The sequence below is a fragment of the Equus quagga genome, chromosome 12, assembly GCF_021613505.1.
Source record: "Equus quagga isolate Etosha38 chromosome 12, UCLA_HA_Equagga_1.0, whole genome shotgun sequence".
In the NCBI taxonomy this organism is placed as follows: Eukaryota; Metazoa; Chordata; class Mammalia; order Perissodactyla; family Equidae; genus Equus; species Equus quagga.
This window is the reverse complement of record NC_060278.1, coordinates 63,111,373-63,128,847: the sequence shown is the minus strand read 5'-3', so window position 1 is coordinate 63,128,847 and position 17,475 is coordinate 63,111,373. Positions and strand designations below refer to the sequence as shown.

Below are 17,475 nucleotides of genomic sequence, written 5' to 3'. Positions count from 1 at the left end.
GCCTGCACCCTCCCCTTGCAGGGCTGCACTTCCCCCGACAAGCCTGCACCCTCCCCTTGCAGGGTTGCATTCCCCCAAGCCTGCACTGCCTGCCCCCCACCCCAGAGCCTGCCTGCAACCTCCCCTTGCAGGGCTGCATTCCGCCCCACCCCGGCCCCCCATCATGAGCCTGCACACCCAGGGAACCTGCAAACCCCCAGGAGCCTACCAAGCCTGCACCCCCCCCCAAGCCTGCACCCCCCCCCCCCCCCACCCCCCACCCCCCCCCAATACCCCTACATGGCAGAAAGGGGTTCACAAAAGCAGGGATCCAGTTCCAAGGAGGTGTTTGCCTGTGTGTGCTCCTTGAAGTAAATCTCTACCCCTTTTTGACCCCAGAAAATTCTCAGAAAGGTCCCCATCGAGAAGATTTCCCTGGACATAAAGATAGACTCTTTCGGTGTGGGTCATTCTTCCTGCAGTCCCAAGATATGGCCATTCTAAAATATGAAATTCCAAGAGCCTTAGCTTGCCCAAAAGGACAAACAAAAATGTGTGGTCACATAGTGAAGGATTCAAAACACTTCCCAGCTTCAGTATCTGGAGCAGTCTTAAGGAAAGGTAGATGCGGGTTTAAAACCAGCATCATCCAAGTGACCCAGGGTTTCTACCGGATTCTGGGAGTCAGCATGCAGATTCCCAGCCAAGTTTGGCGATCAGAGTTACTCAGAGGTCAGAGGGGAAGGAGATCTGCCCAGGACATGCCCTCCTCTTAGGCGGGGAAGCTGGGATACCGCACGTGAGCCCAGGAGTCACCGGCCTCTCCTCGCCCAGGGTAGCCCGCTGAACAAGCCGACTTTGCCCTGTGTGACAGGTGATCACTGGCCCTGGTTCACCTCAAAGCACCCCACCCAACCTCATTATATGCCTATTAAGGACCCTCCCACTCAAGTGCCCTGATATTTTAATAAAGGCGTTTGCTCACTAAAGTAATTAATGTGAGGGTAAGGAAAAGAGCGAGGTGCAAGGTTTGGGCCCACGAGAAGGGGAGGGGCCCCCTTTTAGCTGACGGGCGATTGTTCTCCCAGGTGGAGTCCTCACCCTGAACATGCCACCCCATCCGCTCCGGAACCCAGGAGCCACAGGGCCACTCTGATGCCTTCCCCTGATCAAATCTGAAATCCTCGGCTGGCCTCCCTTCAGCTGGCTCTGACCTATAGCTAAAACAGACGCCCCTCCAGACACTATTCTGGGCTTTCATGCCCATGTGCTGTTCAACACTCAGCCACTCAGGGAAGGAGAAGCATGTTTCCATTCTGCAGATGAGAAAACTGAGGTCAGACAGGTGGAGGGTCTGCTGCGGGTCCCACAGCTAGGGGCAGAGCGGGTGCAGAGCGCAGGCCTCCACCTTCCCGAAAGCTGGCAGCCTCAGCCCTTGGCACACTCACCTGCCATCACCCCCTCTGCCTTCATCAGCATGCCTTCCCCTCCTCTGCCTCTCAAACCCAGCCCTCCGCAGGACTCCCCCAAGGCCTTCTCCAGCCGGGGGTCCCTGGTTAGGCTTCCTGCTTCCTACCGCTGGAGCCCACAGGGACCGGCCACATCTGTGACCTTAACAAATGGCCACGTTCGAAGACACCCAGGACCAAGGACACAAACAAACCTCCTGGGTAGGTGCCTCCAGGCTGCAGGCCCACCCAGCTCCCTCAGCCCACATGTATTGGTCTAGCTGCCCCAGACAGAGGGGTGCCCCAAAGGGCCAGGCCCCATCTTGTATTCTCTGTGGGCCCTACACATGAGGCACCAGGCCACATAGAGTCTCAGCAACACCTAATGCCTGGCCTGGCATGCCCAGGGAGAAAGCTGCCCCCTTGGCATACTGAGGGGCTCTGAGTCAGGCCGGGTGGAGGGGTCCTGGCGTCCCCTCTGCTCCTCTGGACATGGTCCCTCATTGTGCACAACTCCCCTGCCCAGGAAGAAGGCCCAGATGGAACAACCGCGAAATCACACGCACACCCCCTGCCCCCCCCCAGGGGCTCGACCTACAATGAAAACTACACTCAGCTCACGTTGCAGGCGCCTGCAAAACGTCTGCCCTTCCTGGCACAGCACACGGATGCCCAGCTCCACTGCAGTGTTTCACAGCGCTGGTTGCGACCACCGCCCTGAGCCACGCCTGCTGTGCTGGGGCAGCGCTGGTCTCCTCTGGTCCCTTGTTTTATAGATGAAGACACTGAGGCCCACAGCTGGCGGGCCTCTGGGTCACAGAATTGGCCAGGGCTAAAACCTGTTCCAGCTTAATTAAAAGGGTCACATTTGGGCTCAGGTTCAAATTCAGGCCGTCTTCAGAGAAACTCAGATAAAAGATGAGCTAGTTCAGAGCTTTGGTAAATACTTCCAGCACAGCACCCACTACCTGCCCTGTCCTCTGTTTCAGGGTAGCCATGCACACCCCACACCCCTGCACACAGGGCCTCAGTCTGCTCTGCTCACCTGGTGTCCCTCCCCAGCTTGAAAATGCCTGGCCCAGACCCCTGGGCTACAGGCAGGCAGTGGTCTTGAAGCTTCATGAATCTACCCAAGACCCACCCCCTCCACCTTCCTGAAGGAAAGGGATTCGTGTTTCTCCACACCCCATCCCCAGGGCCTCTAGAGTCTGCCTACTCCAACTGGACATGAAGGACAATCCTGTAAAATAGGCACCATACCAGAGAAGCTCACGTGGACAGTTGAAAGGAGCAGTGCCCAGGGTGCTATCTGGCTGCACAGCCCGGGGAGCCACCCGGGTTATCTGCACCCACATGGCCTTGGAGGCCTCCGGCAGTTCAAGTGGGGCCCACGGTTTGCAGTCCTGCTGGTTCACTATGAGGAAACAGTTTCCTCAGGCCAGCTCTGAACGCACCGATGGGCAGAGGGAGATTGGAAATCGGGCTGGGGCAGCCCTCTGGCCTTGAGGCTGCCGTCATCCCTGGGAGATGTGCACAGACCATCCCAGGCTGACCCCTGCCGGGCAAAGCGCTCCTGCCCCTTCGCTTCCCAGTGGGAAGTGAGTACCGCACTTCTGCGGGACAGAGCTGCACAGAGCCACTGCTGACAAGGCTCTCCTACCCCTGGGGCCACGTGGCCACGCCAGCCCAAGGCCCACCACACTGTGAGTGCACCCCAACAGCCTTGGCAGTCTGGCAGGGGGCTCCTGGGAACTGGTGAAGCTGGTGTCGCAGAGGGAAAGAACTGATGGGGCAGGTGGGGTGAGGACAGGGTGGGACTTGGGGCCTCTGCAAGGTTCCTACAGCTGATCCTCCCAGGCCTCCCCAACCCAAGGGAGGTGAGGTTACAGATACACGCCAGTATTCAGAAGAGCAGACACTTGAAGGCAACCTAAGAGTGCACCACAGGCCATAGCCAAGTCATCACAGGGCCCAGCTCCCAGGACGGGCCCAGCTCCCGGGATGGGCAGGGCCGCCCTGCACCCTGGGAGACACTGCCAAGACGGATCCTCCAACACAAGAGCAGCTGGAGAAATGTGTCTGGAGAATGAGCACGTTTAAAATGTCCGTGTGTGATTGCATTAGGTGCACACACGTGTGCCCACGTGTGCGTGCACGTGTGTGTCTGCCTAGACAGAGCCACAGAGGCGACTGCAGTGAGGGGGTGGAGGTGCCACCAAGTGTCATCGGGGGAGGGGTCGTTGGGCCACCTTACAAGCTCCACAGCGACTCTTCAGAAAGGCGCCTCGTCAAACGAATTCAGCAGACTCCCACAGAGAGGCTGTGGCACCTGAGGAATGAGACAGGGCACCCCAATCTTCAGACAGACAAGGCAGGCGTGGTCCCCAGGAAACTGCACTGCTGCCAGCACCCCACGGGGCTTCCTAAGGGCCCCGGCTACTAGTCCGGAATGTGGTCTGCAGGCCAACAAGCCCTGTGGCCGTCCTGGGGCACCTCGGGTGCCACCACGAGACACGGGGCAGGACAGCACTTATTTTAGTGGCGGCTTGTGTGCTGGCAGGACAACCAGCAGCAGTGTGTAGGTGGCTTTCCTCTGAGAGAAGAGGAAGAAAATCTCATGTCAAAAACCTAAAATGACCAGGAAAATAATTAACCCAAGTCCCTCAAAAACCCACTGCAGTTACAGACAACCTGTACACAGACTTTTCTTTCTACTCACACAGTAGATGGAAATAGTCATCTGGCCCCGAGCCCCGCCTAAGTCTGTAAACCACTTCAGGCTGCTTATCTTCGGAGAGAAATAGCAGAGCCTTTGCCTGTGCTCTAAGTCTCTCCTTGCCTGGGGCTGCTTTGATGCTGTGGGACCAACCTTGTCCTTCGCTGTAACATTCCGCTGCTGCCCTGAAACTCCCCCATGGTTTATGTTTAACCACATGTCTCGACAGGGGCTCAGACTGCTCTAGGCAGCTGCACACTGGCTCCATGTGCACACGGCGGCCAGCGAGGGCCAAGGCGGAATGGCACAGGGCCCACCCGCCCCAGGGTCCAGGCATGCTGGAGGGGCTGTGGGAGGAAGTCAGTCCATCGCCGGACCTGCTCTATCTCCAGCATCCAAGTGGTTAGCTCCTCCACCCCCAACTCATAGCGTCTTAATCTTTTACTGAAGAAGCACATATGAACCAAGTTGGGCCAATAATAGCAAAGAACAGTGTAGCCAGTTTGTTTATTAGAGCAGCGCTCCTCAGACTCCAGTGTGCACAGGGCCCCTGGGGCTCTGCCTCCGTCGCCTGGGGGCCGGAGGCTCCCAGGCAACGATGCTGCGGGTCTGTGGGCCACACGGAGCCAGGAGGTCACATGCACAGGAGGAGAGGTGGATACAATGAATGGCAGTCAAGGCTGTGATGGACTTTGAGAGGCAAAGTTGTTTGGGGAGGGCAGGGGAAATAGGGCAGTGCCCCCTAGAAGCGGCAGCAGGTTAACAAGGTCACTTTGTTGTATCCAAAAGTCAACTTGAATACACTTTTACCAGGTTTGGTGAATTTGGTCTGTGATAAAACCTGAGTTTGAGAAACAAACAGGAAACGTGGGGTGCCCAGTGGTCCCCAAGTCACTCATGACAGGCTGATGGCTGTTCTCAGGTCCCAGGGTCTGGACCCCCTTCTCCGACCCCACCCCCTGTGGCCCCACCACACACACCTCCTCCCTGTCCCCAGCACGCCTGTGCTACCCTCTCAGGGCCCTGGACAGCCCAGATGTTCTTCCCCCAGTGTTCTCATGGCTGCTCCTTCTTGTCAGTAGGACTTCAGCTTAAATGTCACCTCCTCAGGGAGGCCTTCTCTGACTGCTGCAATCTAAAGTGATCACCCAGCCACACTCTGCCATGTGTTTGGCGATTGTTTGTCACTACAACATAACGGAGCCTGTCCTGACTGATAGAATGGTACTCAATGAAACTTGTTGAAAAGGTGTAAGCCACCCAGCAGGAGAGTAATCCTGCTCATGACTTCTCCATGGAGGCGGGGTCTGGTGATATAGGACACACAGCTTGGGTTCACGGTGGGTCTGAGATAGCGTCCTAAAGGTATGCTGAGGCTTAAGCGCAGGGGGTTCCACCTCGATGAAGGGGAACCCACGCCCACAGTGACAGACCACAAGGACCTCTGGGCAAGGCAGTCCTGGCAGGGGGCAGTGCTTCAGAAGTCCAGGGCCACTGTTCCTGGACTTGCCGTTCATTCAAACCCCCAACATGCACACAACATCCAGAAGCACGCTTGTCACAGAGAATGTGAAGAATTTGTTTAAGGAATCAAAGAATACAGATGTCAGGTGTATCCCTCTTTAAAAGACTCCGTCTTATTTATTGTCCTCCTCTCGTAAGTGCTCCACAAGTAGGAGGCGGGGCTGACCGTCATTACTCCAGCACGTGTTTTATTCAGCCTGCATTCACGTTTACTTTTCCTGGGACCAGAGAACATTTCCAAAGCTGAAACATGCCCCCGGATACTCGGATAACCCCCGCCCAGAACCGAACCCAGCACACAGGACTGTGCAAAGCCTCCCCGTGCCGTGAGCACTCCACATCCTTGTTTCCAAGACCCAGTTCCTTCTGTGGGGATCTAAAGACACCAAGCATTGCCAAGGTGACCGAGAAGGCTGGCCTCCTCCAGGCTGGACGATCCTGCTCCTATTCACAGCCCGGCAGAGGGCTTTGTCGCCAGTGTCTACCTCAGAGACGCGGAGGCCCAGGAGACGCTGCTGGGCGCTGACATGCCCGCCATCAGGGGACACACGGTACCTGTAGGTGATCCTCACTTCAGTTCCAGGCTCGTCTCGCTCCCAGATCAAAGCGACGCTCTCCGGGGACTTCTGAACATGCTGGTCCAGGCAATTGACTGCACAAAAATAGGTTTAGGGACATTACACTTGGTGCTCTTCGAGTCAGAGTTGGGGAGGACCTGGTTTGCTGCGGCCCGTGCTACACTCCCCAGAGGTGGACCTTTCCCTTGAGAAAGGCAAGGTTCTACTTCCTTGCTAGCAGAAGGGTGATTTTCAGAGCCTGGGAAAACGAGACGATCCTATACAAATACGACCTCACACATACAGGGTGATCCTGTGAACACTGTGAAGCAGGCGCTTCATGCCAGTAGTCCCACCCCAGCCACACATTGGCATCACCTGGCCACCCCAGGGCAACCAGACCCAGTTGGCCACCTGGTTTCCAAGGCTCCCTGGGGATGGACTAGGCAGCTGGGGCTGAGCGAAGCAGCCTGAGCTGCTGGAGAGAAAACTTCATGCACAGAGCACGCCCCCAACTCAGTCTGCAGCTCCTGGGACAAGGACCCACACAGGCTCTCAGGTGTCCAGACAGACCCTACAAACCAGCCTCTGCTCCAAGAAGCCATGCAGCAATGGGGAAGTGCCACGCTGGTTTTCCGGAAGGCTCTGCTCCTCTCCCCCTCCACTAACAAAGCTCAGATCACATGACTGCCCACAAAACACAGGTCAGTTCTGCGAGTTTACTGTAAACCTGAAGATTAGTGGGATCATGTTCACTTGCTAACATCCTGTTCACTACTCTTTTGATTTCAAAGGGAGCGTAGCTCTGGCTGGTTAATGCCAGCACATGCCCCCTTCCTACCAGCCCTCACTGCCACGAATAGCTTTGGGGGCCAGCTGCTATCTGCCCCCCTGGTCTTTAGGATCACCCCCATGTCCAAGTATATAATTTTTTTCTTTTTTCCTTTTCAGGGCAGTTACTTATCTTCCCCAAATCAATCTCCACTATATAAATGGGAGATGCAATCTCTGTCACGTATCCCTCCCAGGGCAATGATCAGGATCAAGTGGAAGACTGATGTCAAAGTGCTGTTATGTGAATACAGGTCCTGTAACCAGCGCGAGCTCCCTGCTGTGAGGCACAGACTTCCGTAAATACTTCCTGCTGGAATGCCCTTCTGACAAAGTTATGGAAGAGCCTATCCACAAAGAGCACATGATCCCCCGATTCCTGAGGGGACTCACATGAAAACAGTTACATACTTTAGCTTGTGTGTGTGTGTGAACTACATTTTTTTCCTCTTGGGTTATTTTATCTATCATTTACTCTTATAATTTAAAAAATTTCATTTCCACTTTATGGCTCCTAACAGGTGTACAAATTATACCTCAAAAAATTTAATAAAGGAAGATAGAGGTCATGGAAAAAATTACCAATACTACTTACTGATGCAGAAAACTTCTTTGAATTACTAGAAAAAGAGAAGGAATGCCCGAAAAATAGAAGAGAGGAAAAGCAAGAAGACAAACTGACAAGAAGGAGCTGGGTGGCCAAACCTGGATTGTGTGACAAACCCGACATCAGTGTGTGTGTCAATCTGGTCCCAAGTTTAGAAAGCAAGAGTGTTCACACTAAAACCAGGGATTTCTGGCTTCTCTGGAACAATCAGCAGATAAGTCCACACCCTCGCTTGAGAACTGAGGTGGTGACCACCCCTCAGCAGGGGCAGACCCTGTCCCCTACCCCTGCTGCCTGGCCTTGGAGGACCTGATGGATAGAACAGGAAGTGGTGCCCCTGAGCAGGTCATGACAAGCCTTGGAGTGCCCAGCTGAGGACCAACAGACTGGGTTACAGCCGTGCACTGAGCAGGGGTCCCGCAGGAGGAAGGCGCCGCTCCCACGTGCACATGAACATCACTGGAGAGCTGGTTACAGATGCACACACTCGGCCTCACCCCAGACCTGCCCCAAGAAGACCCCAGGAGATGTGTGCACACGTGCTTATCCAAGAAGCCTGCTGCAGCACACCTTCTCCCACTCTACGCTGAACCGTCTGAGTCACCATGAAAGTGGCCAACTCAGATACAGCTTAGGAAACAGTGTCCAGGTGATCTGGTGACCCGCCCAAAGTCCAGCCAGGAAGCGGCAGGAAGGGCCTCAGAACATGCATGACGCCTCACCCAGGACTCATCTCCCCTCATTGCCTGCTCCCGGGCAGCCGGGCCCCGGGCCATACCTCTCACTCTGAGAGTGACTGCCCGACTTGGAGCAAGACCCTCACAGCCTTGGAGCCCAGCAGGGCCTCCTGCACCTGCTTTACACCAAGTAGGAGGGCAGAGCTGCGCCAGGTGGAGGGAGAGGACCTGCCACAGAACAGACAGCACCCAGAATGAGACCGACTGTGTGTCATCTCTTCCCAGGGCTGACAGATGGCAGGAATCCAGGCAGGTCAGCACTGAGCCCCAGGTGCAGTGTCCGCTAGGTGCCTTCCTTCACACAGAAGGTGCTGGACAAGTGGCCACCAAGGCCCCAAATGAACTACCTCTCTTCGCTGGTCTTGCTCATTCGGGTGAGCACCTTCCTGCCTCAGGGCCTTTGCACAGTTTCTCCCTGCCTGAGAGATGCTGTCCCACTCCCTGACTGCAGCCCCTCACCTGGTTCCCACCCTCATGCGGGTCTGCACCTCCGTGTCCTCACTCTCTCACTGAGCGCTTCATGCCTCCCTCTGTCTCTCCTGAGATGTTTACAGCTTGCAGCCATCGTGGGCAGGGCCAGAGGTCCTGCTCACGGTCGGTCGTACAAGTGCAGGTAGCCCAAAGAACAGAGCAGACAGAGTGGCAAAGCCTGCATGACAGACAGCATTCCAGTCCTCAAGCTGAGGGGGACATTGGGGTCCAAATGACAATAGGTTGACCCCATGCCCAGGGGAGGGAATAGACCTCTTCCTCTCTTTGTGGCTTTGTCCCTCAAGAAAGTCTCTTCTTGGCCTAAATCAGCACTTCTAAGGCCCCCAGAGTCCCCCAGAGGGCTTGTTAGCACAGCGATGGAAAGGCCTTGCCCTGAGGCTCCAAATGAGCAGTGGGAGTGGGCCTGAGCATCTTCACCTCGAAGAAGACCTGATGCGACACCGTGCTGCTGGTGCAGGACCATGCTGACGGACAGACACGTCTGCACGCACGTCTCCTTTGTAAGTACACTCCAGATTCCAGAGGGTCTTTCCTGTCCTATGGGGACAGAAGTAATTAAACATGCTTGCCTGCTCTGTAGGACATCTGGCCACGCCTTCACTGGATGGCAGCCTGGAGTCACGGGGAAACCACGCTCTTGAGTCTGGCCCCTGTCCAACCAGTCACTAGCCACAGACAATGCACTTGTAACTTAATCTAAATCTCACTTTCCTAATCCATAGTGGGGGGTAACGGCTCCTGACTCTGGGAGTGACCGTAAGAGTTAGATACCATTGGAGAGTTTCTTGTCACGGGGTCAGATGGTGTGGCAGTGTTCCCAAGGGAAACAGTTCACTGCTCTGTGAATGACACTCAGATGATACGGGCACCTAGAGAAAGCACAGTGCAGGGTGTGGGGTGACAGGGCCCTAAAATGCCATGTATGTATAAAAACACATATTTATAGTTCCTGCTATTGCCTCAACGGCAGGGAGAAAAGAAGGGAGGCAAGAAAGGAATTCTTACATGTCCCCATTTAAAAAATAGCTCCAACCAAAGAACTGGGCAGTGGGACAAGAAAATTCCATTTCCAAGCATTTCCAAGAAGAGTTGGGCGAGGACCAAGCACAATTTAAGGCTCAGCTCAAGCCCTGCCTCCTGCTTCAAGCCTTTTCCAAATTCCCAGCACATGACGATCTCTCCCTCTCCATCACTCATCAATAGTGGCTCACACTATTTAATGCCTGCTTCCTCTGCCCAGTGGTCCCCATTCTGGGACACAAGGTGAGCTCTACTAAACCCTCCCCTGAGGTTCCAGAAGGCAGGAACCACGTCCCTAGGGTTCCTTTATTATGGGGGTGGGGTGGATGACACCGTAATTCTCCCCTTGTGGCAGTAAAAACCTTGAACAGGTTACCCCAGAATGGATTTGCTCCCTGACTGATTTGTGGTCCATCTCCTCATTAGAATGCAGGCTCCGTGGCACTGGGGCATTTCCTCACTCTTTGTCACTATCCATGAATTGGAGCCTTTATTTCCACATCCGTGCAATGGGACCACCAACCACTTCATGCTGGAGTCGTGAGGATGAGAGGAGATGAGAGTCCACTGTGTTCACCGGAGTGCAGGTCTGCGCCCCAGCCCTGACACAGCCCTGCGAGCGGCTGAGCAAATGCTGCTGGTAGTTCAGGGGTTTGGGGTGTTGTTTTTAATGAAGATTACAAAGGCTTATCCTTTCCATTATAAAGGTGGCGCTCACGTATGTAGGAATTTTCAAGAACTCTTGTTGGTGGTTTGGATCCAGCCCTCCCCCTCCCCAACTTTAAGTGAAACTTCATACAGAAATTCAATTTTAACCAAAAGAAATGAGGGACTTAATATTCACAAAAGGGCTCACAATGGGTTTTCTTTAAATAGAAAATCTCCCTGGCACACATTAAGATATTACATAGCCACAAAAATTGTATTTGCCAACTTTCCAGAAGCATTTGCTATTTAAAGTCAGTCATGCCTCTGACAACTGGGGACGTTTCAGACTCTTTTGGAGGACTCTCTTCCGAAGACCTGGGGTTATATTTTCATTTAGAGTTCCTTGAGAGACCTTAGACAAGTTACTTTAACCACTGAGAGAAAAAAGAAGGCCAGGCCAGTAGCGCCTTGCCATTCTCACTGTGTCTGCCTTCTGGCACACTGAGAGGAGAGAGGAGTGCAGCAAAAACGGTTTCCATTGCTGCAACTAATGTTCCAAAAAGCATCCAAGAAACCTCTGTGTTCAATGCTTGGTTAAAAATAGTTTCTCTACACCCTTGCTTGAAAGTAAGAATGTATACACCTTAAAAAAAATCAACTCAGAACTTGGTGTTTAGAAAATAGAGTTTAGTGGCGTGTTTTGAAAGCAACACATGTCGTTACCCTCCGGTTCTGTACTTGCAACTTCCTGACATCTTGAGTTTACATACCACAGAGCAAAGACAGCTGCTGAGCCCTGCGAAGGACACAGGCAAACTGCAAAGACTGGAAAGAATCCTTTTTAGAACTTGGCTTTCCAAAGAACCTCTGCAAAGCAGTTTTATGTAAACATAATAGAAGCAAGTCACTGCAAGGGCTGGAGGTCTACCTCCCCTGCCCAGGGGACCTCTGACACCCTGACCACACCTGGTGACCCAGCTATCTCAGAGCTCCAGGCTGGGCTTCGAGAGCCATGCTGTTCGTCCACCTGCATGCCCTCCCCAGCCTGCTTCTCAGCTATTCCAGGCTGATCAAATGCAAACCCATGTGGTCCTGTTCAGAGGAGGCAGTGCTCTTAGCAGCACTGCTGAAGGCCAGGCTCAAGGTCACAGCTTCCCCCCACAATTCATTAATAAATAACAAAGGCAAGCGATTGGGTGCGAGTACATGCTAAAGACAGTCCAGGGTGCTTTACGAGCATTTCTCACTTGATGCTAACGACAGCCGTGGGTGTCCCCAAGTCACACACTGCTGGTCAGAAGAAGCCTAGCAGCTTCTGACTTGGTCTCTGGGACCTCTGGTCGCTGACGTCCCCTGGGCCCAGTTGCCATGCTGTGGGAAGCCCTGGGTAGGTGCTTTGGGCCACAGTTCCAGCTGAACTCAGCCCGCAGTCATCCCAGCCCAGGCCACAGACTTGGGAGTGAGAAGGAGGCAGATGACAACCGCCCGCCCCAGACATCAATCGGGAGCAGAAGCAAGCCATGTGAGGCAAGCTGTCAGGCCCTGTCCAAAGTCCTGACCCACAGGATCTGTGAGTAATAAAACCGATGTCGTCTTAATGCCGCTAAGCCTGGGGGCTGTTTGATATGCAACAATAGTAACTAGAACAGAATTCAGTTACACATTACCTTATTTCACAGATGAGGGAATGCATGCAAGGAATGGTAAGGGGAAAGCAAAGATTCAAACCTAGGTGTGACTCTAAAGACAGACCCGGAGCCACTAAACTGTGCCACACCACCCACATACCATTTTCGTTTGTTTCATAGAGTCATCTCTAGTTCACTAATCCCAATTCTGCCCATTTTAGAAGTGCCTTGATCTGCCTACGTTGGAGTATCCAGGTCAGTGGTTCTCCCCCTCAAGTGTGCCTCAGAGCGCCTGGAAGACCTCCTCAACACCAGCAGCAGGCCACCCCAGGGTTTCTGGTTCTGGCTGTCTAGGATAGCGCCTGAGAACTTGCGCTTCTAAAAAGTTCCCAGGTGATGCTGATGCTGCCAGTCCAGGGACCACACTGTGACAACCACTGGTACGGATCTTCCGGAAGGGATAATGGGAGTTTCGAGAGTGACGCCCCTTCGGAACAAGCCATCATCACACTCTCACGCACAGACAGATCAGGCCAAAACACTCCCACCCATTCCACAACATTCTAGGGGCTCCCACGACAGCCAGCACCTGGCCAGGTCCTTCTTCATGCCATCAGTTCTGTAGTTCATGCCATCAGTGCAGACACTGGGAAAGGGCAGAGAGATTCCTGACAGGTGAGCGGGTGGGCATACACATCCGGGGTGAGAATGCTGCTGAAAAGCTGTTTTTCTACAAGGCAGTTTTCTGAAGCTCAGTTTCTGGCTAAAGCAGCCATAAAGGCTGCATCCTCAGGAGAAATAAGTGAAAGGAAAAGGAGGCAGAATTGCTTGCTGACCACACCCCACACAGCTCACAAGGTCCTTGCTGCCAGCCCGTGAGGTCCACCCCACTGTTTTATCTGAGAGAGAGATCGCAGTGGGCGCGAGCCAATGTGATCGTCCACAGCAGCCTCAGGCTGTGTCCCAAGTCCCAGGCGGCTTCCAAAGGAGCTGCACACTGTCTGCCCCCTTCCTGCTGCAAGTCGCTCTCCTCCCTTTCAAGGGCACATTCCACCAACTCTGCAAACCGAAGGGTTTGTTTTTTTTTCCCACTAGTTCAAGGACACCTGCTGCTGACTCAATTTTAGAGAAAACCCTTATCTAGTAATGACTCATTTTGATTAAACCAGCAAAGTAATATACAATATGAAAAAAAAAATCCGGTCCAAAGTTCTCTTAAGTTTCTTTGTTTGAAAGATAACTGCAAGACACTACCTATAATTTTATGGCTATTTCTGAATATAATAAATTAAAATTGCTACTACTTATTGGTCACTAGTAAGTGCTGGGCAGGTGCCATATCTTCTAGCATTCCATCCTCGCGACCAGCCCAGCAGGTGGGCTTCTTGCCCCCAGTCCATACAGGAGGAGCCCAAGGCTCAGAGGAGAGAACACCTGGGCCAGCAAATGGTGGAGCTGTGTGAGCCGGCGGATCTGACCTCAGGTTTAGGGCGTGGCCAGGGAATGACCTTGCCAAGAAAATCTGCAGGTCCTGTCCTTACACACCCTCTAGACCCCACCTACAGGGTTACTGGTTGTCCCTGACATCACAGCCCTGCTGACCACCACCCCTGGCTGCAAGTTCCCTCCTCCCCAGGCCCCCCAACTCCAGGCCTATCCTGTCTGGCCCCACTGCCTCCAGTTCTTGGGCATTCTCCCCTTGCTGGTGGGGACACTGTGTACTCTCCCCACCCCCCAATCCCAAATCTTAGCAAAACCGTTGTAGATTCAGTCTCAGCAGATACCAGAGGACTGACTGGCTAGTGGAACTGGTTTCTGGGACCTCAATGGCCACCAGGTCTAAAGCAAGCCGTGGGTCTTTGGGCTGCAGCTGAAACTGAGAACTGGGAGGCCTCGCCATTCCTTCCTTCCAGCACACAGGCCCTGGAGCAAGGAGATAACTGAGTGCCGCTGCTGGCCCGGGGTTTTCTCCTCCCTCGGGCCCCGGCAGAAGCTCGATTTGTTTACGTGGGCAGATTCTCTTCCCCAGGCGGGTCGCCGGCAGGGCAGCTGGCGGAGACAACAGATAGAGGCTTTTGGGTTTTGTCTCCGGTCCCGGGACAGGAGTGGGGAAGTTCCGACTCCTGGGGGCGCTGCACCCTCCGCCTCAGCCTGGCCCAGGTGTCGCCCGCCGCTGCCCGCAGGCTTGCGCTCCGCGGTGCGGTGGAAGCCGGTAGTTAAACTTCGGAGACGACCGATCGATGGAGGAGTCGGCCGATCGAGGAGCCAGCTGGGGCAAGGCCAGCAGCTGGGTGACCAAGCTGACACCGGCCCGAGCTGGGAAGGTGGAGTCGGGACGGGGGTTTACAGTGGGCGGGGGGCTGGGGCCTCTGGAACCCGGCGGGATGCGGGCGAGGGTGACGTGGTTTAGAGCGCAAGAGGCAGAATCTTGGAGGAGGGGACTCTGGTGGGGCCCCCACCCGCTTGCCCCGGGGTGGCTGCCGCCAGCTGGGTTCTGTGAGTCCCCTCAGGGGCACCTGGGGCCACGCAGCCTACTCACCAGACACGTTTAACTGGCCTCCCAGGAACCAGCCGATCTTGCCGCTACTGAAGTCGCAGTCCCAGACCGTGTGGTAGGGGGTGTCCCACACGAGCGTGTCCCGCGCCAGCGGCCCCCAAAAGGCGGCCGGCTCCCGGGCGGCCTGCGCGCTCAGCGCCTGGTAGGAGCCGGGCTGCGCGGCTGGGGCGGCGGGGGCGCTGTCCCACAGCCCGGAGGCCGCCCGGTGCGGGACACTCCCCCCGCGCAGCGGCCGTGCCGGCTGCCCCGAGCGCCCGTGCAGGCTGCCCAGCAGCCTCCCGACGCCGCGGCCCACGCTGCGCGCCGCCATCTCGCCCGAAGCCCCGAGGCCCTCTGCGCCCCGAGGCCGAGCGGCGAGCAGGGGCCCCCTTCTGTCTCCTCGGGCCCCGCCCCGTCCCCGCCCTCCGGCCGCCACCCACTCCTGGGGGCCCCTTCCCGCTCTGCAGCTGCCTCCCGGAGCCCGCCCCGGTCCCCACCCCTTCTTCTCCCGCCGTAGGGAAGGGGACCGCGAGGGAGGAGGGGCAGCAGCCGAGCGAGGGGGCGCCGGGGAGCGCGGGGCGGAGCGGGGTCCCCGGGCCTGGCGGGGCTGCTATGCGCCCCCCTTGTCGGCGCTCCCGCCCTGACGCTGGGCGTCCGGCTGTTTTGGTTTCAGTTTGTGCGTCTTCAAGTTCCGACGGCTGCGCGGCGCGAGGAAGAGCAGAGACACGTGCGTCGCGGGCCGCGGGCTCCGGCGGAGATCCGGGATCCGTCGGAAATTCGGGAAGGAGCGGGCCCAGGACGTAAGCGGCCGGCGGAGCGAGGCGCACAGGGGGTCCGAGGACTGCCGAAGTTACGTCGCTTCGGCGTCTCAGAGACTGAAGTCAAAGCGTTCATCCCTCTGTGCACCCTTGAGCGTGAACCCCGCGCTCGGCCGGGCCGCCTGCCCACGGTCCAGACACACAAACAGCCCCCATGTGCTGAACGGGCTGATCAGGGGCCCTCGGGCCAGGGGGCTCTGGGGATCTGGAGCGTGGTCTGGGGTCCGGTGCTCTTAGCACCCAGCTGCCGCCCTCAGCCCCGCCGGGTCGCCTCCTGCCTGGAGGGAAGTGTAACAGAGAAGCAGTTGCCACACTAACCTCGGCTGATTTGGAACCATGTACGTTTTCTCCGATTGCTCCAGCATCTGTAGCCTGGGCTCAAACCCTGGCTGTACTAGCTCTGTGACCTTGGGCAGCCTCCTAACCTCTCTGCGCCTCGTTTTCTTTCTCTAGAAAACGGGAGTGGTATCTCCCTCCCTGGAACTACAGTGAAGAATAAATGAGACGTGTCTGTGAGCCGTCCGGCCTGGGATGGAGCACGGCAAGCTCAACAGTGGAGGGAGGTTTTTGCCATCAAGACGGGAAGCATAGATGGAAACCTGTCTCCACCAGATTCTTAAACATTTCAACACCCAAGAGGTAAACACATGATAAACAAGGGAGTTGCGTTGGGGAGGTTTGGAAAACTGGTTGGTTGAGTTCTTTGGGTTTGGGACAGATTCCTTCCTGTTAGCTGAGAGATCTGCAGAGGGAGAGACCCTGCGTTCAGAGAAGTCATTGCCCCAGGCCACTGTGGGTGTTGAGTGCCTCTTTCCTGCCAGATGAGAGAGGGTTTTGAGGCTGGAGAACCAGTGATCATAGCTAGCGCTGGACATGTGCCCTGCTCTGTGCCAAGCGCTTGACCTGCATTTTTTACTTAGTTTAAAAATTATCTAGCGCTATCAACTTCACCAATTATCAACCCCTAGTGGAACAAATGAGAAAACTGAGCCCAAACACGTAGACTGGCTGGAGAGCATGCGGCGGGCTGATGCAAGAGCAGCACTGGTACCCCACTCCCGCCTCCGTGTATGCTTCACCACTTGGCCTGAATCCCCATTTTTAGTAGAATATGGAAAATTGTTCATGGAGAAGGACCACAGCTGTGGCAGGGCGTCCCAAAGATGGCCATCAAGACCTCACCCCTGTGTGTGTGTGAAAGCTTGCTGCTCTGTCAAGAGGAGGGGCCTGCTTCCCCCTTGCATCTGGGCCGATGGGATTGCTTCACCGTAGACCGTGGCAGTGGGCTGCCCTGACAGGCCCGGGCCCGAGGCTGCAGCCCCTGCTCTCTCGGAACCCAGCACCATGCTGTAAGGGAGCAGGTGTAGCCTCCTGGAGGAAGAGAGCCCACAGCGAGAACAATGAAAAAAGCACACAGTACATTGTACTTTAAAACCGAGACGCACACAGCTCCCATTTCCTTTAGTTTAGATAAAGAGAATTGATTATGTGTACATGAAACATTTCAGAACCAGCCAGGTGGTACAGAACTGCACTTCCTGCAGCCCAAGAGACTTACCTAAGAGGCTACTGAGGACCTCCTTCCTGAGTGTCACAGCCCCTGAGGCCAGGGCCATCCCTGCTGTGTCTTGGAAACAGATCTCCCGGAACTGCCACAGGTGGAGCCACACCTCACCCACCCCCACCCCAGCCACGTCCACAGGGCTGCTGCCCATGGGGCCTTGGCAGTTCTGAGCGAGCAGCGGGCCATCCAGGCAGTGCTGGTCACATTTTCGCCCCAAGAAGCCCCTGGCCTTACCGTGAGCAGAGCTGAAAGCTGTAGTTGGCAGGTGCAGGAGTAGGAAGGACTGGGAGGTGTCCAGTAGGAGCCTGGGACTTACCTTATGCTCAAGTTGGAGACAGTGATTCAGCTGTGATTACTGAGCCTCACAATC

At 55.5% G+C, this 17,475-nt stretch overlaps 1 protein-coding gene across 2 annotated transcripts in view; it reads right to left on the bottom strand.

Annotated features, from left to right (window-relative positions):
* Positions 1-15,202, bottom strand: part of ACSS1 (acyl-CoA synthetase short chain family member 1) — a 53,357-nt gene extending 38,155 nt beyond the window's left edge. For both annotated transcript variants that reach the window (XM_046678717.1, XM_046678718.1), the window contains exons 1-2: positions 14,727-15,202; positions 6,223-6,319 (exon numbers count right to left, since the gene is read on the bottom strand). In XM_046678717.1, the coding sequence (XP_046534673.1) occupies positions 6,223-6,319; positions 14,727-15,054 (425 nt within the window). In that variant the 5' untranslated portion in view covers positions 15,055-15,202. The remainder of the gene's footprint in view (positions 1-6,222; positions 6,320-14,726) is intronic.
* Positions 15,203-17,475: the final 2,273 nt, after the last annotated feature.